The sequence below is a fragment of the Rhinolophus hipposideros genome (assembly GCF_964194185.1).
Source record: "Rhinolophus hipposideros genome assembly, chromosome: 6".
Classification (NCBI taxonomy): Eukaryota; Metazoa; Chordata; class Mammalia; order Chiroptera; family Rhinolophidae; genus Rhinolophus; species Rhinolophus hipposideros.
This window is the reverse complement of record NC_138052.1, coordinates 37023416-37050862: the sequence shown is the minus strand read 5'-3', so window position 1 is coordinate 37050862 and position 27447 is coordinate 37023416. Positions and strand designations below refer to the sequence as shown.

Genomic DNA, 27447 nt, shown 5'->3' with positions numbered 1-27447 from the left:
TCAGTGTCCTGGAGGAAATGCATTAACAGGCACACCCCTCTCCCAACCCTCACCACACCCAGGCAGTTGGCTCCAGGACCCATGCTCATCTCTACACTACTGTATTGCCTCTTAGAATCAACACTAGTTGTTCTTCTCCTACTCATTAGTTCACATTTTATTTTAAAGACACTGCAAATTTTTCTATCTTTATGTAACAATGGCTAGCTAGCCCAGAGCCATTTCAGAGTCTGTCTTCTGCCAGTGCATAGACTGTATGAGATGCACCTGGGTATTAGCTTCAGGCTTTGTGCCAATGGTACTCTTCCCTCTTTTTCCCCCTTTTTCCCCCCACTTGTTCTAATTTATACTATCCTGATGCGCTTTTATTTGTTCTTGTATACTGTCTACAACTCTTTTGGGGAAGGAGGAATACGTTTTTATAATGAATAAAGAAAGAGAAAAAAACTATATACAAACCCAAAATAGAAAAGTGTTTTTGCAACACTGTTTTCGGAAGGGTGTTCAAGGAGGACAAGACTGGACAAGTGGAGAAGGTGGGGTGAGAGGTGAGGTGGAATAGCGGTACCCATATTTAGGGTAGACATAGGTGAGTAGTCATTGGGTGCCTACAAAAGACAAACTCCTTGGCAGTCTGAGGGTAGAGAGGAAACTTCAACCTCCCAAATGCAGACAAGCTGGGCAGTCATAACCCAAGTTCATTGAAAGGACAAATGTTGTCAATACAACATATGAATGAGAAGAAATTGATATCTTTCTAGTGCAACCCTAGTTCTAAAGAAATGAGAAGGGAAGTTATAATGGGCTGAGGGAAAAATAAACTTGGAAACCTTCCTGAAATAGGTGAAGTTAGGGCTTGATTTTGACCGAGGGGAAAGCCATATGCTAGATGAGAAAACAAGAGAAATTGCCACAACTCTACAGAGATGGTACAGAGGACTTCCTCCCTAGAAAATGAAATGTGTTGGAAGGGACACCCAGGGACAGCTGTGCTGACAAGGAACTGAATAAGGGAAGGATGGGTCTTGCAAAGACTAGGGGCATTTTAGTAAGAATTTAGAAGGGAAATTCTTTGAAGAGGATTCAGTCTTCATTTAACAAATATTTATTGAACATCTTGTATGTGACAGACACTTGGGGTACAGCAGTAAATAAAGCAGGTACAGTCTTTGTCTTTATTGACATTTCCCAACTGATGCACCTCTCAGGATTGTTCATTAGGATGCAAATAATCTTTATCATGGTTTAAATTAAACTTTACTTGAGCCACAACCGTATAAATATATGTACACAACATGACATACTGTACAAATTCTACTTCTCAACTCCTAAGTGTGTCAGCTTCAGGAACACCCCCCTCCCCTCCACACACACACCCAGGCAGCATTTACTGAAGGAGAGCATGGTGTATCCTCTCTAAATGACACAGTGCATCCCAGGGGGTCTAACTGCTTAGAGGTGTCATCAGGGTACAGGCAAGACCTGCTTCAAAGTCACACAAAATGTTGACTTTGACATCTTCAACTCAATTCCAAATTCAGTTGTTATTAATCCCTCAGCCTATTAGGTTAATATTGAAATGAAATTTAAAAAAATACAATCTCCTTAAAATGAGTTTTCTTAAAAGAAAAAAATTGCCACAGGCGATTTAATCACTTGTGATTTCTGAAGAAATACGGAAACCTTTCTTTGCATTACTGAGGGTTTTCATTCGAAAAATAAGTGTGTGATTATATTCTGTGATAAAGTCACAAACATAGGCAAACAGAAGCCTCTAATCCTATTCTGTAATGCACGGAAATCATGCAGGGGGAAAAAGTATGGACATATTTCCCAAAGGGTAGCTTTTTTCATATAGACCTACATTACACTGACACTTTTTTCTGTAAATATTTTGAATGTGCATGATCAATTTCTGTCACTTGTCCAACACCTAGAAATGCCTGACACTGTTCTAACATGAATTTCTGGATTGGTTTCAGAAACAGAGTGACTGGTAACCCGATCTATTTTGATGTGAGCTTAATTAATGCTGTATATTAAACTCCAAATGTCACAATCCAGGATTTTTAAATGTTTAGTTATGAGACTGACTTTGTTAATGGATAATGGATTCAAAAATGAAATTTGAATTTAATTTAATATGCGTATTAAATTCTTTTATGATAAATTCATTTTTCTAAGAGAAGGGGGTTTTACAAGATCACTTATACATTTTAGCATGTGGGTTTTAGCATGTGGAAGAGAACTATATGAAAATGCCACAAATAATACATGACGTCAACATTACACCTTGAACCACAAACTTGCAGGGAAGGACTGGGCTGCCCCCTTATGACGTTTGGTCATGAAGTCCAAGCCGCTGTTTGATGAATTTGGAGATTAAGAGCTGAGGCCGTTGCTGGAACTCTTCCAGAACATCATGGGGCAAGTTGATCTGGTCACATTCAAGTCTGTCCAGAAGTGTCACACAGACCACAGCAGCTGGAAGAGCAAATAACACCATTAGTGAACAAATGGGTTAATCTTTTGTGTAGAAACATTAGCCAAACATCCCAATGTCCCCAGCACACTTTCTTTGTGTTATTTTCCCTGTCATTTAGATGCAACCCAGCGAACGCTCTAGCCTTCTATACAATTCATATTGCTATAGACTCCTACCAAACACTCCATGTCAATAAGTTAACTGAAATAATTTTAAGCACTTGCCCTTCTTTCCCCTAGAAACAGCTAGCTTAAGGGAAAACACTGTATTCAGGAAAAGAACAAAGATAGATATTTGCCATCCAAGACACCCAAACCTCCAGCTTTCTATCCTATTTCCAATTAGGATAGAATAGAAACTTCTATCCTATCCTCTAACTTGAGAGAAGAGCTAGCCATTGTTCCTGAGATGACATTTTACTCCTTGGTGCAGTTCTTGAGTATGCCTGCTTCAGCTCTTGCTGAAGAGTAAAGTAAATAGAGAAGAGAGGTGAAGGCTGATCTCAGGAAATATCAGTAAAGGTGAGTAGCTACCCTCATGAAATTTGAGAAGAAACACGATGAAATGCTTAAACATAAGAGTCAGCTCCATGAAGGAGCACATTTATTAGCATTTAGTTTCTAGAGAATGGGAATAAAATTTTATGATACATACCAAACTAAAGGAAAAGAACAAACACCCTTTTCCAAAAAGCAAACAAAAAATGCAACACTCATTTTGAAAAGTCACGATAATGGCAGCATCTTTGGTTTGTTCCATCAGAAGGAACCAGAGAGAAAAACTGGGTCTCCTACAAATGCTTTATGGTCAGTGAAATCTTTGATTTCAAGGAATGTGGTTACACACATCGAAATCAGTGTCAACCAGGGGGCTGGCCCAGTGGCTCCGGTGGTTGGAGCTCCGTGCTCCTAACTCCGAAGGCTGCTGGTTCGATTCCCACATGGGCCAGTGGGCTCTCAACCACAAGGTTGCCAGTTTAACTCCCGCAAGGGATGGTGGGCAGTGCCCCCTGCAACTAAGATTGAACACAACACCTTGACCTGAGCTGCCGCTGAGCTCCGGATGGCTCAGTTGGTTGGAGCGTGTCCTCTCAACCACAAGGTTGCCGGTTCAACTCCCACAAGGAATGGTGGGCTGCGCCCCCTGCAACTAGCAACGGCAACTGGACCTGGAGCTGCGCTGCGCCCTCCACAACTAAGACTGAAAGGACAACAACTTGACGCTGAACAGTACCCTCCACAACTAAGATTGAAAGAACAACAACTTCACTTGGAAAAAAAAAGAAAAAAAAGCCCTGGAAGTACACACTGTTCCCCAATAAAGTCCTGTTAAAAAAAAAAATCAGTGTCAACCAGTTTGAACTGACAACAGTGCAATAATTTCTATCTTCATGTACATCATTTAAAAAGGATTTTAGTGTGTATGGGATTAGTTGTAGCTACATTAACAAGCTTTGAAGGCATGGAGATACAGTTGGGCAGGAGTGTAATATTTATTTCTTTGACCTCTCCACTATTTCAGACTTCTCCTAAGATCTGGATTTGGGAAGGAGAAATGGACTATAATTATAATAGATGTTATCTTTCTTGTTTAGTTTAGTTCTTGCTGTCTCCTGGGTATTTATGATATCATTTAGTCCTTACAGTTTTGCCATGAGCTAGCTATTATTTTTATCCCCTTTTGACAGGTGATGAAATGAGGGCTTAAAAGGTCAAACAAATGGCCCAATATGCACAGCTAGTAAATAGCCATTCAATCTCCAGCTTCCTAAACTGCTAAGAGTTCTCTACCTTCTATCCACTCATCCCCTGAGCTTTCACATGGTGAGCAATTAGGCAGACCTGCCTTGACCTATTGGTCAAATTGACCCTCTTATTCAGTGAAGTGAAAAGGAATGAAAATATTCAACTTGAGCTCAGTCAAAAATTTCGTCACCTAGGGCCCCATTTATTCAAAACTCACTTGGTTGTAAAACAAGTTGGATACTTGGATGAACAGATAAAAAAGCAAATGGAAGGGCTAGAAATTTCCCCAGCTCTTCAAGTTAATGATCAGCAAGTCTGTGAAGGCTGGCATAAGCTGGTGGTAGCAGGGAAATGTTGAAAGTCTTTCTCTAATCCTTTACTTGGAAGAACGATAAAAGGAAACCCGTGCTCTGTACTTTTCACAGAGTGGGAGCTGACTTAACTAAATATTTTAGCTGGAGATTTCAAAGGGAATGCCAAAGATGGAAAAGAGCAGGTCATAGTGAGCTCCATGGTGTTTTCTTGACCCTGGAGGTCCCAGCAACAAGCAGCCTATAATAATCTCATCACCTAAAATTACTATTTCCATGAGCAATCAAAAGAGACTAATTACCCAAAACAGTTTGTCAAAATTAAGCGTGATAGCTTTGCTATCATAATCCTCAGATTGGGAAGGGAGGGTGGCTCTGATGGAGGGACACTTAGTGACCTACCTGTCACCAAGGAGATTGTCAGCTACCTGATGTCAGGTGGCAATGTGTGGGAACACTCACCAGTATGAAGGTGGAGCCCATTGCCAAAGCTGCACCAGGAATTCCCAGGGATTCTCGGTTCTTTGGGATCATTTATGGTCTCTTGGAGAATCTGATGACAGTTATAATTGGAACTCTTTTCACAAAAATACGCATATGCATATACACAAAATAGTTGTGTATAATTTCAGTGCCTCTGAAGCCAACCCATGAATCCTTAGGATCTACGGACCCCTGCTCTATCCCCAACTTTCTGATTCAGAATGGACTTCCAGGAAAGTTTCCCCATGAACTGTAGGCAGAGACAGCAAGGCAGGGCACAGACTCCACTGTGGACAGCGGAACCCAAACAGAGCTGGGCCTCAGAAATTGTTATAACAGCAAAGGTTAGCTTGGAAGTTCTCAGCCTGGCTCTTAGGACAGCGCCTCCTCCATCTTTCCCTGACCCTTTTCATGGTTCCCTTCACTCCTCAAGGCATGTGTTTATTAAGCAGACCCCATCTTTACTCTCTGTATGCCTGGTGTAGAAAGCATAGGAATCTCAATGACCAGAGCCTTTGCACTGCCTCTCTCTCCCCTGAGACATCAATCTCAAGCTGTTGGTTGCAAATCAAAAACCAAGTGGAGAAAATTTATATTCAAAGGGGCAGATTAAAACTAAAGAGTATAGGGACAATTTGTTCTTCTAGATGGGTGTTTCTTAAAAATGTGCTTGACTGGCCACCTCCATCAGAACCAGAGCTTGTTCATAATACAGATATTTCAGCTCCATCCCTAACCTGTGGAGTAATGGGTGAGGGGTGAGAGAGGGCAGTGAATCTGCATTTTTAGAAAAACACTTCCTAGTTATTTACACACTAATGTTTTAGAACTATTGCTTTAAAGATTTTAAACTCTATCCTGAACCACATCAAGCTACAACAAAGGTACACAGCTGAACCCTAACACTTTAGATTTTCAAAGAAATTCAGAATTAGACAGAACCAAGATTTAGCATTAACTCTATCAAGACTTGTCCCGTATCTTTTACAAAAGTATTTTTTTTAGTAGTCAGTACACAAGAAAAGAGGAATAAGTAAGAATTTTCACATAGTGATAAGGAAATAAACTGAAAGATAAGGTAGAGACTCCCTGGTAACCTATCTAAAATACTGTGGTCAGTGAGGATACGCTATAGAGGTAACATTTGGACTGAGACCAGAAGGATGAGAAGGAGAGCACTAAGTGAAAAGCTGGGGCAGTGTTCCATAACTGGGGGTGTGCTATAAAGTCTGAATTACTGAGTCATAAAATAGAGTACCCTGAAACAGAATGCATTGCATTTAATTATGAATTTAAGTTATAAATTCGCATTTAGTTATAAATGTATAATGATAAAGCATTAGGTTATAATGCAAAAGGTATTTCTTACAGTGCATTGAAGTTTTAAAAAAAGTGAATATTTATCTAGAGAAAGAGGTTTTCAGGTGGAAGGAACTCCAAGAGCAAAGGTTGCGTGGTAAGAAAGAGATTTGGAGTGTTGGAGGACAGCAAGGAGCCCCAAGTGGCTGGAGCACAGTGAGAATGGGTTGGGATGGGTAGAGGTGAGGTAGGACGGGTGAGCAGGTCACACCAGGTCGTGTAGACCACGGTGGATGCCAGGCAAAGGCTGTGAAGTGGCTGGGAGAATAATCTGATTTAGATTTTAGGAAAGGTGTTCTGACTGCTGGCTGGAGATTAAATTGGAAAGAGAGGGGTAAAGAATGAAACCAGGAAGACCAGTTAGGAGAAGAATGTAACCACCCAGAGATGACATGGTTGGCTTAGGGTAGCAGCAGGGATTGAAGGCCCTCCGCTCTGATGTCCCTGGTCATAATAAAAACCAACGTGCACAGAACACTTCCTGGTTTTCAAAGTGTTTGTATCCTTTAACTCATTTTCTTTCTGAAACAGCTCTACTCAGAGCAGAGGCAGATATTATCATCTTCATCGTCCAGGTATGGGAAAGAGACCCAAAGAGGGGAAGTGCCTTGAGCCGGTCTCCCCAGCTATAAAATGATAGAACTGCAACTCCCGCCCAGGCATTTGCTCTGCCTGCTCTCTGAGGCTGGGCTCTGCTGTTCTTTTCACTCCTTCCTTCTGCCTGACTGCAGCAGGCACTGCGCAGATTTGCAAAATGACCTTTTCTTCAGTTTCAGTCTCAGCAAGCCCAACTAGGAGGAAGTGTGAGGGCTGTGGGGGTGGTAGGAATGCTGATGCTTCCTTCAGTGTAAGTGAGCTAGGTTTGCACTACTCTGCAAAAGTGTTATTGAAGCCACTGTCCATTACAATTTCACTTAAGTTTGACATTTGGATAAAGTTTTTATGATAAACCTCACATGCTCTCTTTTATTAGATAAGGAGTTCCGTGTAACTCAAGGTGTGTCCATGTTCAACTTGGCCTCCAGGAAACTCAGAACTAAATATAAGTACTTAGAGTTAGTATTGCGCTCCCAGGTTCCCTCTTGGATACTGAGAACTCCCCATCCATTCCCTTAAGTATATGCTTCCGATTCTCTTTTCCTTTGCTTACATTATATTGTACATTCATCTTTGATTGAAAGCTGCTGCTAATGCCTTTTCAAAAAAAAGGGGTACAAGTAATCTGTCAATAGATAAAAACATTACTCTTTTACACCTATGGAATGGTGGAAGGAGAGGGGCTGAGGAGCACACGAACTCCATTCTGGTTCTTCCCTGTGTCTGTCTGGCTGTTTCCTTAGGCCGGTCCCGTACACTGTCTAGGCCTAACTGCATTCTCTGAGAAAGAAGCAGCTTGCATCTCCAAGGTCTCTCCCAAATCCCCACCCTTAACTTATGTGCCTCACACCATCCTGTTGGTGTGACAACTGTGCTGTCACCACCAGGAAGTTCAGCTGCAACCTTGTGGATTTCAGCATCTGCTGGATGCTGGACCCCTAACCAGAGATGAGTCAGGATGGGCAGAGGATGGAGCCTGATGTGCTGGGCAGTGAGGGGCTTCAGTGGGGAAACCAGGAGGCCTCATTGGGGGAAGAGCAAGGGAGAGATGGATCACCAGCAATGCCAACCACACAAAGCATTGAGTCTGGCCCTGAAATGTTCTCTGATGGGTGATATGATGATATGAGGCAGGAAGGAGTGGGATGAAGGGTAGGAGAGTAGAATTAAAATGAATCAAATGAAACTATAGAAGCTGACCTTGATTAAAAATACATGAAAACTAACAAAGTAAGAAGAAATCATTTTTGACAATCTTGTCTGTGTAAAAGTAACAAATGAATTATATACCATTTTTGCCTGATGTCCCAGACACACTGATTTTCTTGGCAAAAAAAAAAAAAAAAAGGCTATGCGTGCTGCAGAATGAGTATCAATTTAAGACTTTATTTGATTCCAACACTACCCATCTTGGTTTATGCTTAGCCCTTAGGGTTTGCTTGTGGAAGTAGCACAACTCTGCTCACAATTGCTAAAATAGAAAAATCTGCCTTTGGTTTTTATTGTTGTTGTCGATCTTCTTCTTCTGGACACTGACGAGGAAACTTGTGTATCATGGGAGGCTGCTGGGAAGGGGCAGCATGCATGGTGCAAAGGGGCTTCGAATCAGACAGAGCTGGGTTCAAATTCCAGCTCAGCTACTTATTAACAGAGAATTTAAGAAAGTTATTTAACCTCTCTGAGCCGCAGTTTCTTTTCCTCTTGTGAGGGTGAAGAAAGCTGCAATGGGTTGCTTTGCACCCTTGTGGAAGAAGACTTCAAAATTCTGATCTTTCTCTGCTTTAGAGTTCAGAAATGCTCCAGCTCCAGACTAAATATAATCTTTAATTGTTGTTATAATATCTCTTTTACTTTATCTATGATCACTGTGCAGTTCCCAAAACTCAATATCCTTCATTGCTGGGACCACCAGAAATATAAAAAATGGAATTAAAGTCAAGATTCTGCTCCCTTTCATTGAACTGTAATAAAGTAATACTACAAGGATTGAATACATCCCCCAAGTTACCACCAGTATCTGTCAAACGAAATAACGGTGAATTCTTCCTTTACCTTAAAGAAAAAGCACTGTGAGTGCTGCAAACTCCGAAGACAAAGAGGATTTAAGCAGAACCTAATCTTAGATAAAAATTAGGTCTCATATACTGCCGTGCAAGCAAGTGTGTGTCAAAAGGCAGCATTGTCTTTTTTAAAATGAATACAAATTGAACGTACTTATCTCAAGTTAACAGTTCAAAAGGATTATCATTTTTAATCCGAATGTTAGGGGTTCAATTAAAGTGGATTTTGCTTTAAGAGGGACAGGTTATACATATTATAAAATCATAGATGAATGCATTGTACAGTGAGTTTACAGTATTCTGAAGGTTCAGCCTTTCTATGAAGAATAATTTTGTGAAAGCCACTATTTTCCTTCACCTGCATCTTTATTGAAGCAACATTGGATTCCCACTATTCTTTTTCAGGATAACGAGATCAGGATAACAACCGTGACTAAGGGTGTCGTCCATGGCCCCACTTCAAGCAATTTGTCCATGTATGAAATATCAAGCCATTCAGGGACTAAGATAAAGCAGAAGTCTCGTATGAACCTTAAGGGAGGCTTAACTTGAAGGCATTGTCTCTTCCTATTTGGACAGTTAGGAGGCACTGCAAAATCTTTTAGACAATTCCAAGCCACTAATGAAGCTGGGGAATGAAGACACCAGTTGAACTTGCTATAGCCATTTTCCATGGTAAATGAGAATTGAGTAGTCACTTTTTTCATTCATTTGTTCATTCATTTAGCAAATATTTACTGAATGCCCATATGGCAGATATTATTCTAAGAGCTAGAGATATAGCAAGAAAATGTCAAACAAGGTCTCTGTTCTTATGATGCTTATACTGTAATGGAGAGAAATGCTAAATACATACCTTGATGCATTAATATATATAAAATAATATAGAAGTTAATATATAAAGGAAGCAGAAATGTAGTCTATAGGTCTATAGTGGCCAATATGATGCAGAGAAATGAAGTAGAATAAGAGTGAGTAAAATGAATGTGAGTGGATTTAGTTCAGGTAGTCAGTTAAGGCTTCTCTGAGGAAGGTGAGATCTGATATTAATTATTAAGATAAGAAGGGGTGATTCATGTGGACCCAAGACCTCTTTGTCTCAGGTAGATGCAGAAAGATTTGTTTCTGCCCTGGTTCAAACCCAGTGAGTGACTCCTCTGAGTTAGGACAATGGGTCTCTAAAAGACTTTTATTTAAATAAAATGTTGTTACTTATAAGCTGAAACCATTAGCCATCATCACCTAATGTGAAGTCAGATTGGGCCCAGTCATTTGACAGTTTTAAAGGGACAGAAAAAGCCATTAGAGAAGCTTTCCTGGAGAAACAGGCTGGGATGGGCCATTTTTTAACAGTGGGAGTGGGGTGGAGGGGGCTGGGGAACAGGCCTGGGACTCCAACTGAACCTGTGAGCCCTGTACTTGATGACAGGTAAAACACATTTTCCCATGTTGCTGACCATTGGAATATTCTCCCTAACTTCCTCTAGGTTAAAACAGCGGTTTGGGAAGGTTCTCTCAGCCCTACCCCAAAGCAGCTTTTGTAGCTCACACAGAGCTTTTCCAAGCTTCTCTGCTGTGAACGAAGGATGTTATGAATGATGAAGGATGGGAACACGGTAACATCGTATGCATGGGGGTTTTGTCTGTGTTCTTGGTGTTTGATCTTCCAAGGGGCACTGTACCAGGAGTTCAGCTTTCAAAACAGTGGTGTCTGAGGGAGATAAGAGTCCCTGTCACCGTGAAGAAATTCACAGAGAAATTCTCTGAAGAACTACAGAATTACAGAGGTACAAATGCAACCATTAGTGCGAATGATGTAATATAGAGCTGGATTGCTTTTTCTTCTCCTACAGAGTGAACGTAACTTCATGAAGGAGAGTCTTTAACCTTAGGCATTCATGAACAGCTTACCTTTTAGACCACAAAGTCTACACATAGCCGCAAACACTGTAGATTCCATTTCAATGTTCCTGATGCCAGCTTTATATGCCCTCTTCAAGTAATCCACCTTTTTTTCTCTGGAAAAGGAGCACAGTGCTCCATCTAGTCGACCCTGGCCTGAAAGAGAATGGAGAACATTCAGCAACTGCCTATCTCACCACAGTGGCAGTGGCCTCACTAAGAGGCTTGCTCTCAGCTGGAGTACTCTGCAGCTGACTCTAACTCTTGGGCCTGTACCCCGGGTAGGATAAACCTCGCCATCTGAATCTTCCTATCAGATGACCAGGAGCAAGGCTTTGCCTCACTCAAGAGTCGCCTATGTAGAAAGGAGTCTCCACAGTGCCGAGTGCCCCAGCTCTGGGACAAGTAACCATTGAATGGCTGCAGCAGCCGGCACTGTGCTCGGGGACAGCATGAGCCAGATAGTTGCTGAGAGATGTGCCCTTTGAGAAAATCTCAGGTTGCTCCTGTGACTGGGTCATGGCCCAGGGCCAGGAGCTTGGGGTAAGAAGAAGCTTCAAGCCTCAGTGATGCTCTGAGCTCCCAACCAGGATCAGCTCGGTGGTTGGGCCGTTGCAGCTCTCCGTCGGCCATCCTGACAGTGGTAGCCATACGGATTTGTCCACCTTCTTCCCTGCCATACAGCTCTCAGGCTGTATGCCACCCTGTTGTGATCACTTTTTCCCTTTTAGGCTGCTCTTGCTGTTCATTTATCACTTAATTTCACCTGTGGCAACTAGTGGGGCCAGAAGGAGGTGGAGAAATCTGAGGCTATTACTCCTCCTCCACCTTGCATGCACTAGGAACAGACTTCTCCACGCCCCACTCCCAAGGATGGTCCGGGTTGAAGCAAGGAGGGCCATAGCACTCTGTCATCATCTATTATTTGCAGTCCTCTTTTTGGCTCCCTTCCTTCTCTTTTTCTCCCTTTCTTCTACCTTGCATGCTATTTCCACTCTGGCTGGCTGCTTCTCCTTGTTCCTTCCTCCTTAGGGCTGCCTGCCAATACCTCTAATGTAGTGTTATTTAAGCCGATTTAAACTCAGATGTCCAGAAACCAAGCAGGTAATGACAATGAGTTCTTTGTGGTCTGAAGGGAGTAGCCTCACTTCGCCTTTATGGAATTGGCTTGCCAGGGCCACCATGCATTATTTTACATTTTTTAATGTTAGATTATTTAACAAGCCAAAACTATAGATTTTCATATGAAATCTCCAGAAAATATACATGTTGGCAAAATAATTCATGTTTTAAAAATGCTGTGCAGGCCAAAGAAAATACAAGTCACTTCTCTAGTTTTTTTGTTTGAAGATTTCTGAGGTCCCTTCTTACTCCAAAAAATATGCAGTTCTAAAACCAAAATCTCAGCCCTTTTTATAATTTTCATTCAGTCCTGTCACTCTGCCAACCAAGCCCTTCCAGTTACAAAATAAAAAAGGTTTCTTTTCCAATTGTAAAAATAAACAAAAAACAAAAACAAAAAAATGCAAAAATGTGTTTACAAATAGAAAAACAGGCTTCCATTTGCAAGCTTTGGCTTAAACCCATTAGTGACCCTTCCAATGAAGGGGCCAGTGGCTTATAAGAGTCTCAACCTTATCAGACCCAACATGCCTTCTATTCTATAACACATATGTTGTGGCTTAGTAACCTGAAGTAACATTTATAGATAGTCTTGCCTATCTCCATATATAATTTTTAAAAATTTAACATAATTCCCTAAGTTTGATCCAAGGGAAAAAGAAAAGAAAAATAATTTAAAATGAAATAATCTGTAGTTTGATGAACATACTCAAACACAACCACACTACAAGATTTCTAGAATGCCCTCCAAGGAATGGTACCAACCCTAGTTAGATTTTTTTTCTTCTAGAATGATGAGGGTCTGTTCTTGATGCTTTTTTGTCCTGGCCCATCATCCCTTGTAGCAAGAGCTACTTGGCAGTTACCTTCAATTTGTCCCTAAACTTGATTTGGGGACCTTTTACTCATTGCTGAGAGAAAAAGAACCACTCTGAGACCACCCCATCCCTTTGGAATTTTCTCCCCTAAATATTTCTCCCCATTTCTGGGTCTGTGCTCTTTCCTGAGTACCAGATCCTCTTTGAGGTAGTTTTTGTACCTCAAAATGGCAGAAACATAGAATCAGCTTATTCCCTTCCTCCCAGAGTCACCAATTTAAATTAAAAGCATAAACAGAGATAAGATTTTGCTAACATCACTAATTGCATTTTAGTATTCAATTTGTTCTTGGAGGATTAAATCCACTCTCAGTATGTATTCATTATGGGTGTTTCTCAGTGGCTTATTATGTCGTTACATTTCTATGCTTTAGGAAGTTAAAAAGGCTGTTTCAGTTCCTTTTTTCATCCCCAACTATTAATTTTCTAAAGTGGAGTTTTTAATATAAATTATGGATTTGAATAACAAAGAGTTGCTGGCCGTTTTCTTTTGCTTTCACAGTTTATAAATTCTTCTCACCTTCGTAAAAATCATAGGTACACATTGTATGTCCAATAAGGGCTGGGAAGTTGGGGATTTCTTTGCTATAGTTGAATAGCTCTTCAGCCAGTGCCTTGTCAAGTTCAGTGCTTTGGGTGACGATGTTGTCCAAGATTATCTGTTCAAACCGTGGCTTAAAGAAGGAGTCTACAGCTGTATCTGTTATAACAACAGAGCCCGGTGTGATCCCTGTAATGTAGGAATAAGTAAGTGGTTACAGAAGAATGTCACTTACGGTTCACTTCTGACACGAAGTATGTAATTGTTTCTGCCAACATTAATTAATGCTAGTTCCTAATGATTCTCCCTATCTTCATCTTTTAAATTATTTTCTTTTCCAAATGCAATTAAATAATAACATTCAGAACAGGCATTTACATTTGCTGTCTCTCCTGATTCACATTTACAATGTGATGGGGTTTAAATTTCAAGACAAACATGACTCTTGGACATGCAAATTAGTATCGGCCTTCGGGCTCCAATTTGAATAAATTAGGTCAGGAATAAACTAAATGAGCCTGCCAGCAAGTAGCTTTCATAAAATGATGTGACTACTTGATGTTTAATCTTCTCTGTAACTCCTTGATTACTGTAATTTTTGGCATCTCGATCCTCTCTTCCTTCTGATTCTCCGCACGCACGTCCACTCCTCCTCCCCTCTCCGACCCCATGTAAATTAGGCCTGCTGGCTGACCTTCCAGTGTGGCAAAGTCTAGCTTGCTCTAGGGACTCGGTAACTCAAGTCACAGAGACCTGAGAAACCATTTTCTGCCAACTGTTATTCTCCTGCCTGGAATGCTCTCTTGTCCTCCCCTGTACCTTTTCTTCAGACTAACACCACCGGTTCTTCAGGTGTCAGCTTAAGTCACTTCCTTCAAAAGGTCTGAATCCATGGGGGGGTGGAGGGGGAATTAAAAGGCAACAGAGATTCATTTCCCCAGGCCCAGCTTTTGACCTAGTTTTTAACCCATTTTGATTTCTGTTTAATAGAGCCAAAAAGGGGATGTATAGTGATAGTGCCCTTGATGCCTCTGTTCTAATAGTCATCACACTTGTTGTAATTGTTCATTTGTTTCTTTATTGCCCTGATGAAATATAAACTCCATAAAAGCGAGAACATTGTTGCCTCCCTAGATCTAGCCTTATGTCTATTACATTATAGGTACTCAGTAAATATTTGTTGAATGAGTGAATACTTTAACAGAGATGCCATAGAGCAGAGATCTGCAAACTATAATCCATGGGCCAAATCTACCCTGTCTTTGTAAGTAAAGTTTTATTGGAACACAGCCACATTCATTCATTTACATATTGTCTATGGTTGCTTCCGTACTCCCATGGCAGAGTTGAGAAGTTGCCTGCAAAGCCTAAAATATTTACTATCTGGCCATTCACAGAAAAAGTTTACCAACCGCTGCCAACAAGCACAGCCATATCCTTCTGGGTTTTTGTAAGTTCCAATATTGATCAACATGGGGTTCATTTAGAAGACCCAGCTGGACACCAAAGGTGGAGTCTTATGGTAGAGCCTTGGTGGGTCAGATACTTTTTAAATAAGTCAAACAGATACTTTTTAAATAAGTGCCTCCTTGAATTATTCACAATGTTCTAAGAATACGAAAATGCGAAGGAAGTTGAAAACGTGGGCATCACCAATGATGTTATTCATGTGCCATCCTAATATTTAGATGTGTTAGAATATTTATATCTTGGTTAGTCTTTTAAAGGCCAAAATAAGGGCATCCACAAGGATGCCTGATCTAACAATGATGGTTAACATTCTCCTTTTTCTGGATGGACATTCACACATGTCTTTTTCTTTTTCTTCTTTAATCTCGTCTGTGAGAGCCGTGGCTTGACTTTATTTCTATACCACAGGTGGGGCCTAATCTTTTCGAACATGCCTGTTTCTAATGAAGCATGGCCCAGCTACTTGTCGCTCTGTGATATTGGACAAGTTATTTCTTTAGTTTTTTGTCTCGTTTAGTTTTTCTGAGGGCCCGTCTTGCTCCAAAAAAATGTGTAGCTCTAAGACCAAACTCTCAGCCCTTTTTATAATTCCCATTCTGTCCTATCATTCTGTCAACCAAGCCCTTCCAGTTACAATGCTCTGTCTGTATTTGCATTTGGTGACATAATAAAATCACCACCTCCTAAGGTCTGCTCCTGAAGAAAAGGTTGAAAAAAGAAGGAGGTTTCCTCAGAACTTCATTTCAACTCTGTGTGGAAGCATAAACAAAGCCTATGATCAGCTCCCTGACCATCCAAGAAAGAAGGGAGGAGGGGAAGCTCTGGGAAGAAATCTTAGGAAGCATTACCTGGCCATTAAAGGCCCAGCCTGGTCTCTTCTGGTGTGTTGATGAGGAACAAAATCCAGCCAAGAAAAGGGATGTAGTCACTGACATGAGCTAAAAGCAACATTTTTCTAAGATCTATGAAGTCTGCGTACTTTGATAACGAGCAAGGCAAACATTAGTGATGACTTTTTTACTTGAAAGCACTTATTTCTGTCACTTATAAAATTCCTATACCTCAAAATTACTGTAACCCTCAATGCTTCCTCTTATCCTCAGAACACATTTCCTAGAAATTCTTCCACTCGTCCCCTAAAGAACACCTGAGTCCATCTGGGCAATAGGCAGTGGGATCTCTCACTCCAGCTTTTCATGGAGAAAAAAGAGGAAGATAAAAAGGAAATATTTCTTTAATTATTTATTTTAAAATTTCTTCCAACTTCTTTAAACGTCCTCAAACCCAGCGTCATGACACTTCTTAACCCATCTGGTTTTCTGTTGTGCTGTGAGTATGTTGGTGTATTTTGGCAATTTATTATCACACTCCATATGAGACAATCACTTGGATTTAATAGTAGAAATCAAATCGTCTCACCTATTCCCCCCGATGTACCAATTCGGATAATGGTCACGTCACAGCACTGGGCATGGTGCAGTAATTTGATGAGTTCATGAAGCATGATAGAAATGGAAGGGATGCCCATGCCATGCTGTTGAGAGAAGAGACGCTGTCATTATACAGCTTGCAAACTGATACACGCACAGGACATATTTTCTGTCTTCATTACAAGTTAACAGCCCTCAGATAAATTTACATAATCATTATGAGTTTGCCAAAGCTGAGGAAAACATAAGTCAGCTCTAACTGACGTCGACATGACATGCTGATAGATGTATCCATCTGTGAGGATCAGAGACAGGCCTCTCCCTGCCAGTTAAACAGAGTTCAGCCTTCATCGTCAAGAGCAGAAGGTGGCGTGCGTGGTGTAGTGGTGTGTCAGGGCAGTGCCATCGTTCATCTCCTCATGGGGCTCTTTACAATGAGCTTTGGAAATAGAGCTGTTTTCAAGATTGACTTGATTTCTTGGAAATATAAATTTGGCTGCCACATAATCAGTCCCTGTCCACCATACTAAATGAAACAGTAAATGCATGCCGTTGCCCTCGTGTGGCCTAGTTCATTTGCTGCTAATTCAGTGTGAGCTCTGAAAGGTATGAGCATAGAAATGTGGGTTACATCCATACTTAACAATTGGGAGCATATACTGAATTTGCAGGTTAGGTTAAGTTGGTACAGATCATGACCATAACCCTAGTTTTCCTCAGCATTTGGAAACAATAGAATCAGTGTCACTAGCATAGAGGTCAACATGGGTTAGAGAATTTAGCAACTCCTAGTAGTTACAATATGTTCTAATAACTCTCCAGAAAGATCCCCCATGCTGGAATTTGTCGAACCTGGAGCTAAGTTTAGAATCACTGGTTATTTAATTTCTGACATAACATTAGAAAGTAAAATGTGTTCTTCAACTTTACTCCTGGACTCAAAGACTTTGTGTGCAGAAAAGCACCAGGGACATCTGGGCAATTAGGAGATGCCAGTCACCAATTCTCTCATTAGCAAATCTGGAAAACCATTGCAGCTATGACAATCATGTTCTCGCCTCAGCTTCCTCTCTCCCACCATCAAGAATATTAAACCAAGAAAACTTTGAACCTCGAAGCTCCCCATTTTTGGTTCCCATTGAACATGTCCTGACTTCCAAATGCATTGTAGTTCTCTTGGAGACATGAATCAAACCTGAATTAATTTATATGTCCAAAATTAACAAGTTTGGGCTTTGGCACTGACTATGCCGTTTAATGAGTAAATTCTCTAAATCTCATTTCCCTCAACTATAAATTAAGAGAGTGAACCATTATTTCATCTATTAGGTTCCTTCTAAATCAGATATTTGAAAGGTTTATAATTATCACTTATTATGTGACATGGTAATAAAATGACAAATGGGCTTGTCTGTTTCTGCTAAAGTCTCTCTCTGTCTCTCTCTCTCTCTTTCACACACACACTCATACACACACACAGACACACACATACACACACACACACCCCTCAGCTGCTGGAGAGGAAGAATTTTCAAAGAAGGGGCCCAGATTGGAAATCCTCTGTCTGCTTAGTGAGGCCCATTTCTAATTGTCTGACCTCTAGGCATGATACATATGTCAGCTCTGTTTTTCCCTGATACAACAGCAGGATCTGTTGACTCCTGTTTTCATATCTTCCTCTTAAGTTTAACTGCTTGTTTATGATAGTTTCACATTTTTATAAACCTTACTTTTTTGTCCTTACCTATTTATTTTGCAAAAAGAAATGACCAGCAGTTGTAGTCTAAAAGTCAAGCAAAAGTTAGTAAGATAAAATTTGCCAAGATCAAATGATGTTCTGTTTCCTTCTCATGTAGATATTATATAATTGTTGAATAAACAAATGAATAAAAGAATGGAGTTTCCTATTTGAGCCCAAAGCAAGTTTCAGGCATTCTTGATCCAGAGGGAAGATCAATTTAGCTGCCCCACTGGGATCACATAATTTTCCCTTCTTTACTACAGGTTCCAGCCATGATCATCCATCCTTCCTTCACCAGCTACTATAGAGTAATCAATGATTGGTAGCTCTTCCCTAATATAGGAGTCACGTGTAATTCAGCTCCTTAGAACTGTCACACCTCTGCAGGGGATTCTTCCCCATTCCCTGGTATGCCTGGTTGTGAACCTTACAAGGGCTGCAGTGTCCAGATATATGACAGACTAGAGCTATTGTTTCAGAATACAGCCCTGTGGCAGAGACAAACTTAGAAAGGCAAGCTCGGGGCACATACATATACATTCTAGTAGGTGTATGCTACCCTGAGTCCAAGAGAGAAATGGTCTATGTGTTCCCTAATATTGCAAATTACCCCACTTTTATTTTGTTCTAGGACACTGTGTGTGTCCAGAGCTGTTAACATATTCTAAATACAGGAGAGCAATTCACAAGAGCTCTGTGGAAATGCATGAGCAGGAACTGCATGAGCAGAGAGCATATTATAGTGTTGAACGGCACCATTTGGCAATCCTAAAAATTGGCCCTTGTGTACTTAAAACTCAACATTCCCAAAACTGGAAAAGGGACAAAGAAGAGAAAATTACTGGTGGCTTAATCAGTTACAAACTAAAGAGAGGAAGTGTACTTTGAGGGTTTTTTTCACTAACTTGAGTAGCTAAGTAATAACTAATAAACTAAACTTAAGGGACACTGAATGCTATTTTCTGCCCCTAGGACTATTTCCAACAATGAATGTTACACCTGGAAACTTAATTTAATTGTCTGAGAAGGGAAAGCAAAGGGGGAAAATAACTCCTGTATTCTGAAGTTCCCTCTTTTTCTGCCAGTTTTTGATGACTCCCTGAAGTGCAGCCATTGGGTACTTACACTGATGGAGAGCACGGGGCCGATTTTGTACATACAATATCTGTCTGTCCCAGCACAGATGTCCTTTATGTCCTCTCTACTTTCCTCCAATCTGAGCTCCTTTTGCATAAACAGCGCAAACGCTTTCATTCTGTTGGGGCTCCCACCAACGCAGACAAACTGTTAATAAAAATAAATACCTTCCTTAATCACTTGGATAAGAACCAAAGGTCAGCTTTCAACTTGAATGTTTTTATTTTATTTTTCAGTAACTTATTTAAGAGTATTATACATGTTACGGGTTATGTTCGTGAGTTAACTCCTTTGTACCATTAACGTGCAAATAGGGCAACCAGACACAACGTTCGATGTACATAATTATAAAGAAAAAGATCATCACAAAATCAAAGTGAGTGTTGCTTTTGTTCAAGTCAGTGTTTCCTGGTGTTTTGCTTTACAGTGAACATCAACCAGCCTCTTAAGTTGATGTCGGCAGCCTGTGTTCGGCGATAGCAGGCCCTATGTTGAGGATGTAGGTACCGAGGACATGGAACGTAAGGAACATGAGAACAAAAGAACTCGGAGGTTGAGATACTTTCCTCATTCCAATCATACTTTTTTATTGTAAAATATACTATGTTAACTTAAAGCGTTTTTAAAAATTACATCAAGACTTTCCCTCCCCACATGGGCCACTGTGAACTGCACCCTCCTTAAAAAAAAAAAAAAGAAAAAGAAAAAGAATAAAGGACTGGAGTTGACATGCCACAAAACTGGGGTGGCCGGTCAGCTCAGTTGGTTAGAGCGTGAGAGCCTGATGCTTGGAACACCAGGGTTGCCGGTTCGATCCCCACATGGGCCAGTGTGAGCTGCACCCTCCATAGCTAGATTGAAACAACTACTTGACTTGGAGCTGATGGGTCCTGGAAAAACATACTTAAAATAAAATTTAAATTAAAATAAAAAGACTTTCCCAACTTCTCATTTAGAAGAAATTCTCATGGCACAAGCCTTACTGTTGATAGGAAATCTCCCTACAGTATTTCATCAACTCCAATCATTTGGTTTTGCTTTATTCACATTTTAACATCTCTGAAATGGCAATAGGTGTCATAGTCAAGAGTGTTACCTCTAATGAAATATGGTAATAACGTTGTCTGGGAGTTGCTTGTGCAATAGCCTGTTAGGGACGGGAGAGGTGGATGGCAGACAGACGATGGAGAGGCCAAATAACAGCATGGATGAGCGGCCAGCCTGGTAAGAAGAAGGGGTCAGCAGTGGGGAGGCTGAAGAGCAGCAGATGTCAGAGACCTGAGGAAGCCCACAGAAGGGTGTGAGACACAAAGCTATTGGGGAATCTAAGCCAAGCAGTGAGGAGCACAGTCTGGAGAAGCTCTGAATCAGAGAGACAAGGCAACATCCATGGTCAAGGGCCTGCCCGTTAGGTTAGATAAACCTGGCTTTGCACCCCGTCCTCATCATTAAGTAACTTCCTTAGTATGACACATGGAATCTCTATGTGCCACAGATCATCATCCCCAAAACAGAAAAACAGAGACCCGTCGGATGGTTCTGTAAGGGTAAAATGGGATTGATGATGGCAGGGAACATTGTACAAAGCCAGGCACCTTCTGAATGTTCAACAAATGGTAACTACTATTTTTCATATCGTGTAGCAATTTCCTGGCCCTGCTTTCGAGCTTGCTTATTGTTTCTGTGTTTGAAGAATTTAGTACAAATTAAGCTTGTTCAAATCCAGTAAGGGGAAGACAGTTGGTGGTGTCCTTCTGATGTGGGCAGCATTAGGCAGAGGATCAGAAAGATTGCTGGTGAGATCCCTCACAGGGATGAAGAATATCTGTCTAAGAAAATACCTACTGGGGTTGTAGAGGAGGTGCCCCATTCACAAGTGATTTACTGTGACTATTGGGTGGTCTGATTACATGATATGTTCTGTTTCCATTTAGCAATAATTCCTATGCCACACTTATTTTCAATTTGGGGATGTAATTATCCTTTTATCCAGCCCCACTGCTTCTCTTCTACCCTCATTATTGTCTTTCTGTGGCTTCTGATCAGTGTCTCTGATGGGGTTTAAAGGTGGCAATAAACTGCAATGGTAGTTAGCCATAAAGGCTGGGTAGCAAAGAACGTAAGACCGTGGTCTAAGGCGAGTTTTTAAATTATTATTGATTATTCATGAAATTTCCCCCTCTGTTGGTATGGACAATTAAGACTTAGCTCAAGATCTAAGTACAAAGAGATATTTTAGTTTTGTTTTTGTTTTACAAAATACCGTGGTTTGAAAATAACCTCACGGTGTGGTGACACTGAATGTGAATTACAACTATTCACATTGACCATAAAACCAAAACAGATGTTAGAATAGCTTGCAGTTTGAATTCTTCTTTGAACTCTGGATATTGCTGTAATCAACAGGAATTTCTGAATGTTTCTGGTGACATAAAGATGATAGGTAGAGACAGAAGCATTTTCATTCTTGAAGCATTACTCCTAAATCAGACTTACTAAATATCACCTCTAGACAAAATTTTCAGTCTGGCTGCTTTAATGAGAAGTAAATTATGGCTAAAGACCACCAACCAACACTGACTTTAAGTGACACTTACTGTGATTTATGTCCCAGACAAAATTATAATTTGTCCTGGTTTTATCAAAGAAGATAAAAGTACATTGGGAAGGAGTCTGAATCATTACAAAAATATGTTAATGATTTGCCATAGACAGCTAGAATTAAGTCACTTTCAAATATGCCTACTGTCTTAAAAGACTTAAGTCTGCCATGCTGTATTAACCTGATTCTATGGCAGCTTTTGTATATTTTTAAATTATTTTTTCAGTTACAGTTGACATTCAATATTATTTTATATTAGTTTCAGGTGTATAGCATAGTGGTTACACATTTATATAATTTATACAGTGATCCCCCAATTAGTCTAGTACCCACCTGACACTACACATAATTGTTGCAACATTATTGACTATATTCTCTATACTATATTTTAATCCCCATGACCATTTTGTAAGTACAAATTTATACTTAATCCCTTCACCTTTTGCCCCAGCCCCCAAGCACCTCTCATCTGGTAACCATCAGTTTGTTCTCTGTTTCCTTCCTTCCTTCCTTCTTTCCTTCCTTCTTTCCTTCCTTCCTTCTTTTCTTCCTTTCTTCCTTCCTTCCTTCCTTCCTTCATTCCATCTCCTCCTCTTTCCTTTCTTTTCCTTCTCCGCCTTCCTCTCCACTTCCTCCTCACCATCATTCTTCTTCTCCTCCTTCTCCTCCTCTTCTCCCTCTCCTTTCTTCAATTTCCCCTCCCAATTAATGAACTATTCTCAGTTGCTATGACTTAGAGTCCACCTAGTGCAGTGGGGAAGAACTCTGGAAACTGGACTTGAAGGAATACGACCAGTTCCTAGCCACTGTCTATTGTAACTTGTTAACTTCCTTTGACTTCTCTGAACTCAATTTCTTTGTTTCATTGAGGAAATGAATATCTGCTAAACCCACCTAAAAGGCTAATATAAATAAAGATTGAGATAGTAGACGTTGAGAGTTTTTTATTTGTTCATATAATTGCTAAAGAAGTGAATGAAAATCAGATGAAAACTGCACAATTCTTTATTGGTGGAACTATGAATAGGTTTTGGAAAACAAAAATTCTTTAAAAAGTCTATTCCCTTTGATCATTTCTGTGAATCATCCTAAGCAAATGGACTTAAATGTGAAAAATCTTTAGGTCTAAAAATATCCATTTCAGTGGTGTTTATAATAGAAAATACTTCAACATAAGTCAAAAGTGGACTAGACAATGTATGGCATAGCCACTTGACATCCACAAACATGTGTTTCAAAGAAAAATGATATGGGGAAATGTCAATAACATAAAATTAAGTGAAAAATGCAGGGTGCAAAGTTATATAATTCCAACTATTTTTTAATCTATTTATTAAAAAGGATTGGATGAAAAAAAAATAGGTTGATATGTATGTTAGATGGCAGGATATTTTAGGTATATTTTTAAAAATCATTGTTCTTTTTAAATTTTCCCAATTTTAAATAATGAATATAAGCTGCTTTTATAATCAATATATTGTATATTTAAGATAAAATAAAGAATAGAGAAGTACAATTTTCCTAGCAGTATTCCACAATTTTCTCATAAGAAATAACAAAATTCTTAAGCATTATTCAGTATTTCATATTGTTATTTTCAAGAAGCGGAATAAGATAGCATTGTTAATTTTTTTGAGTTATATTATGATTTAATAAAATGTGAATTAGTGAGACTTAGTTATAAATGTAGATGTTAAACAGTAAATTGAATCATAATGATTTCTCAACACCAAGCAGTATTGTCAATAAAATTGTGTTTATCTCTAGGGACCAGAGCAGCCAAATAATCATGTTTGTATTAGATTTAGTTTGGGAATCTTTATGTCTTGGATGGAAATGATTGTTCATGATGTACACATTCTAAATTGTTTCAGAGAATGAGCATTTGTTTTTGGTTCCTATCAGGACCTCTGACATTTCACTAGTTGAACAGGTAAAGTTTATATTGGTAAAATAAGAAATGTCAGTGGAAAAAAATACAATTATTTTTCCGAAAGTTAGAAATACTTTTACCTTTACATCCCCAAACATTGCTGGTAGGTCATGTGTTTTTGTTCCTAAATCCAAATGATAGAGAATGTCTTCGTCCATAGAATCCAGGTAAGGATTTTTAACATGAACAAAACTTTTTCTGGAAAGAATAATTTGAAAAATAATGTAAAGGAATTTAGAGAGAAAGCACACAAAAGAGAAAAGATATCAGTCTCCACTTATGAAAACAGCTAGTCCAAATATTGGACACACACCTTCATTTAAGATTAAATGATTTATTGCAAGTAATGTGGAATAATAATAATAATGGCTAATATTTTCTGTTCACATAGGTAGAGCCTTAAGCATGAAAAGTGCACAATGCCATAAAACTGTATTTAATAAATACATTACCTCATTTAATCCCATAACCATTTTATTAGGTAAGCAACACTAAATAATCCAATTTACAAATGAAGAAGCCAAGGCATACAGAAGTTTAGAAACTTGTGCAAGATTTTATAACCAGATTACAAAACAGTCATTTCTATTCAGTTCTATCTGACCCTTACGGTCATTTTTTTTTTTCCTTTGCATGGGAGCCTGTGTAACATAAGCCATTGAGCTCTGTCGTCAGATTGCCTGGGTTCCATTACCATTTTAACCACATATACATTAATTCTGCAATCTCGGATAAGTTATTTTATCTTTGTTCTTTAATTTCCCTGTCTGTAAAATGAGTGTAGTGAAAATAATAAACACTGGTGCTGGGCACTGATGAATTTAGCCTCTGAAAGTATTTTTTATATCTTCCGAGATGATCTGATGGGCAGCCGAAGTTGAAAACCCCTCTTTAGGCCTTTGCTCCTGAAACATCCTTCCCCTTTCCGTCCATTTGTCATGGACACTACTCATTCTTCAAGATCAAATTCAAATATCACCTTCTCCATGAAGGCTTTTCCAAGCATCTTCCTTCCCCAGTCATGTGAATTCCTACTCACTGTGCTCCGAAAGCATTTATTTCATTGAGAGGCTGATAGATAGCGTTTTACATGTTAATTTTCTGTCTTCCCAGAAAAATTGTGAATTCTCTCATGCAAGCTGTCTCATACATCTTTTTTTAATCCCCAAGTCTTAACAAATTCTATTTGTTGAATTAAATTTAACTGTTCAGGAAGTGGAACCGAATACTATTAATTTTCTCCTCAAAAACATTTGGGGTAACAGATTCTTAATTAGTTAGTGAATCATAGCTGGTTTCAAAAACAAAGTGTCCTATAATGTTATTAGTACACTTTACTACTCAGAGCAAGCATCAAAATCTCAAAGCAAAAGTATCCTTCCTTTCTTCTCCTGGTGAGAGGCCAAAGGACAGTTAGTTACCGCACTCTCTTGTTAGAAGAAGTGTGGTCAATGAGCCAGCAGCATCACCAGGGAAGCTTATTAGAAATACAAAATTTCAGGCCCCACTGAAGACCTCCTGAATTAAAATCTGCCTTTTTATAAACTTTTATGTGATTCCTGTGCACGTTAAAGTCTGAAAAACACTGCCATCCACTTTCTCTTTCAGCTTCTCTTTTCGGCTTTCCTTTTTTGATTTTGTTCAAATTGTTCTTACTTTCTGGAGATTTTCCTTTGGATTCTCAAGTGAATCTGTAAACCCTTACTCTAGAAGAGTGGCATTCATTGACTCCCATGATTCTAAACTCTATATATCAGAATCACCTGGGGTGCTTTTAAAAGTACTGATACTTGGGTCCCACCCCTAGAAATTCTGATTCAATTGCTCAAGGAGATGTGGGCCTTAGTGTTTTAGAATCACTGATGTACTCCATCTTTCCTATCTTCAGGAAGAAATTCTCAAACCATTAATTGTATTATCTGGTATTATTTATAATACTCCTCTTAATTATTAGGAGATACTCTTTAGTTTTCCTTGACAGTCTGTCCCAAAAGGTAATGATCCTTTGATCAGAAAATTGGGGGGCATATCTGTAGAAGATTTGTAGCCTTTTGGGCTCATCAAGAAGCACTTCTAAGATAATCACTCTATCAGTTACCAAAGGAAAGACTAGTTTGGTCTATTATGCCAAATTCAACCCAATATGAATCTGGCCATTGCAATACTTCAATCTTTCCAAAATATGCCACTTTTACTAAACAGACTTGCATGCACTGTTTACTCTTCAATCTTATTTTGCATTTTCTTTCCTTTTCCTAAAAATAGGACAAAGGTGGGACTGGGAATAAAATCTTTCAGCAAACCATGACAAGTTACATAGCATGATCAGTATTAAATACTGGTAACCAAAGAAAAGTGCTGGCAGAGAAAAAGTCTTTCCCTTTTACCATTATTACCTTCATCTTTATAATACTTCCTTCCTCTCTCCTTGGCTTCCCTGAAGAAATGAACATGGTAGGAGGCTATTTGGGATGAGGAAATGAACATTTTCTGAAATGCTGACATGATGGAGACTCTAAGCAAGGCACTTCATACAACTCAGCGAATCAGAGGGAACGCACAAAAATTCCTTAAGCTTCCTGAAGATTAATGCTCTATTATGTTCTGTGAACCTGGGGCAAGAATTGGAGCTAAATTTGCAGACAGCTTTGGAAGATTTATGTCTACCCCTGAGATGAATAACATACATGGCATTTTAGAAGTGAAATTCTATGTAAAGTCTATCACAAAGCATATGAAATCACTTCATAATATGCTGCAACACAGTTAAATCTCCCTTAGGCACTGGGAGGCCCCTTTAATTATTTCTCAGATATGTCAGCCCATGGTCCTGGAATTAAAGGCTGAACATCAGGCTGAACTTTGAATTTGTTCATTCATGCAGGTTGGTTAAACTTTTGCATCTTTTTAAAAAAATTTTTCTTCACTTTTTAAAAATTGAGATATAATGGACATATTGCCCTACTTTCTTAGATAAGCCAAATTCCCCTAAGAACCAAGGAATGAAAATGTCATTGGGTAGAAAATCTAGGTGTTTTAAAATTTTGTTTTGTATAATGAGCTGTGTTCCAACTATATCATCTCTAAACTTAAGAAATTTACACAGCCGTAAACATCTACGTTCTAAACATTTAATATAAAATGCAAAGAATATCCATTTGATCAAAACAAATAAAAAATCAAAATTACTTACCCAACATATGTATTCCTGTCAGATCTCACCGACTTATTGGAAGCAGATAAAATCGAAGCCATACTTTGTGGATAGAACTCTTAAGTTGACGCCAGGAATGAAATATATATTGGTTTACTATTAAATTATAGATCAATCATAATAGTTCAACTCAAAGTTAAAATAACACCCTCCCTTAAAACGTTTGTTTTCTTATGAAATCATTAATGGAACTTTACTCTTAGCATTCTAAACTCCCTTACCAATTCAAAAAATATCCTCCTTGTTATGGCCTTTTATACTACAACCCAGCTCTCAGAGCAACATTTCCCCAAGAAGATAGGCTCCCTTTGCAGGTGTGGCACCCTATCTCTCTGACCAGGTTGGTTAGCTTGCTGAGCAGTGCACCTTTCCCTTACTTCGTGAGTTGGTCCCACCACGGGTCTGGCGTAGCACACCAACTCATTTACTTCAGGGCA

At 39.4% G+C, this 27447-nt stretch overlaps 2 protein-coding genes across 2 annotated transcripts in view; one reads left to right on the top strand and one right to left on the bottom strand.

Moving 5' to 3' along the window:
• Positions 1 to 27447, top strand: part of CCDC148 (coiled-coil domain containing 148) — a gene marked incomplete at its 3' end in the record, with an annotated part of 459403 nt that overhangs the window by 245218 nt on the left and 186738 nt on the right. The gene's annotated exons all lie outside the window — the stretch shown is intronic.
• Positions 1087 to 27447, bottom strand: UPP2 (uridine phosphorylase 2). The gene is made up of 7 exons (XM_081052579.1): positions 26990 to 27447; positions 23877 to 23994; positions 19250 to 19408; positions 16373 to 16487; positions 13463 to 13672; positions 10952 to 11098; positions 1087 to 2484 (listed from the first exon to the last, which is right to left on the bottom strand). The coding sequence occupies exons 1-7, from the start codon at positions 27049 to 27051 to the stop codon at positions 2333 to 2335; spliced, it is 963 nt and encodes a 320-aa protein (XP_080908705.1). The 5' UTR covers positions 27052 to 27447; the 3' UTR covers positions 1087 to 2332.

Coding starts and splice junctions, on each gene's coding strand:
- UPP2 (XM_081052579.1), bottom strand. CDS start 27,051: ATGGCTTCGATTTTATCTGCTTCCAATAAGTCGGTGAGATCTGACAGG. Junction 23,995..26,989: donor GACAGGAATACATATGTTGG/GTAAGTAATTTT, acceptor TATTCTTTCCAG/AAAAAGTTTTGTTCATGTTA. Junction 19,409..23,876: donor CAATGTTTGGGGATGTAAAG/GTAAAAGTATTT, acceptor TTTTATTAACAG/TTTGTCTGCGTTGGTGGGAG.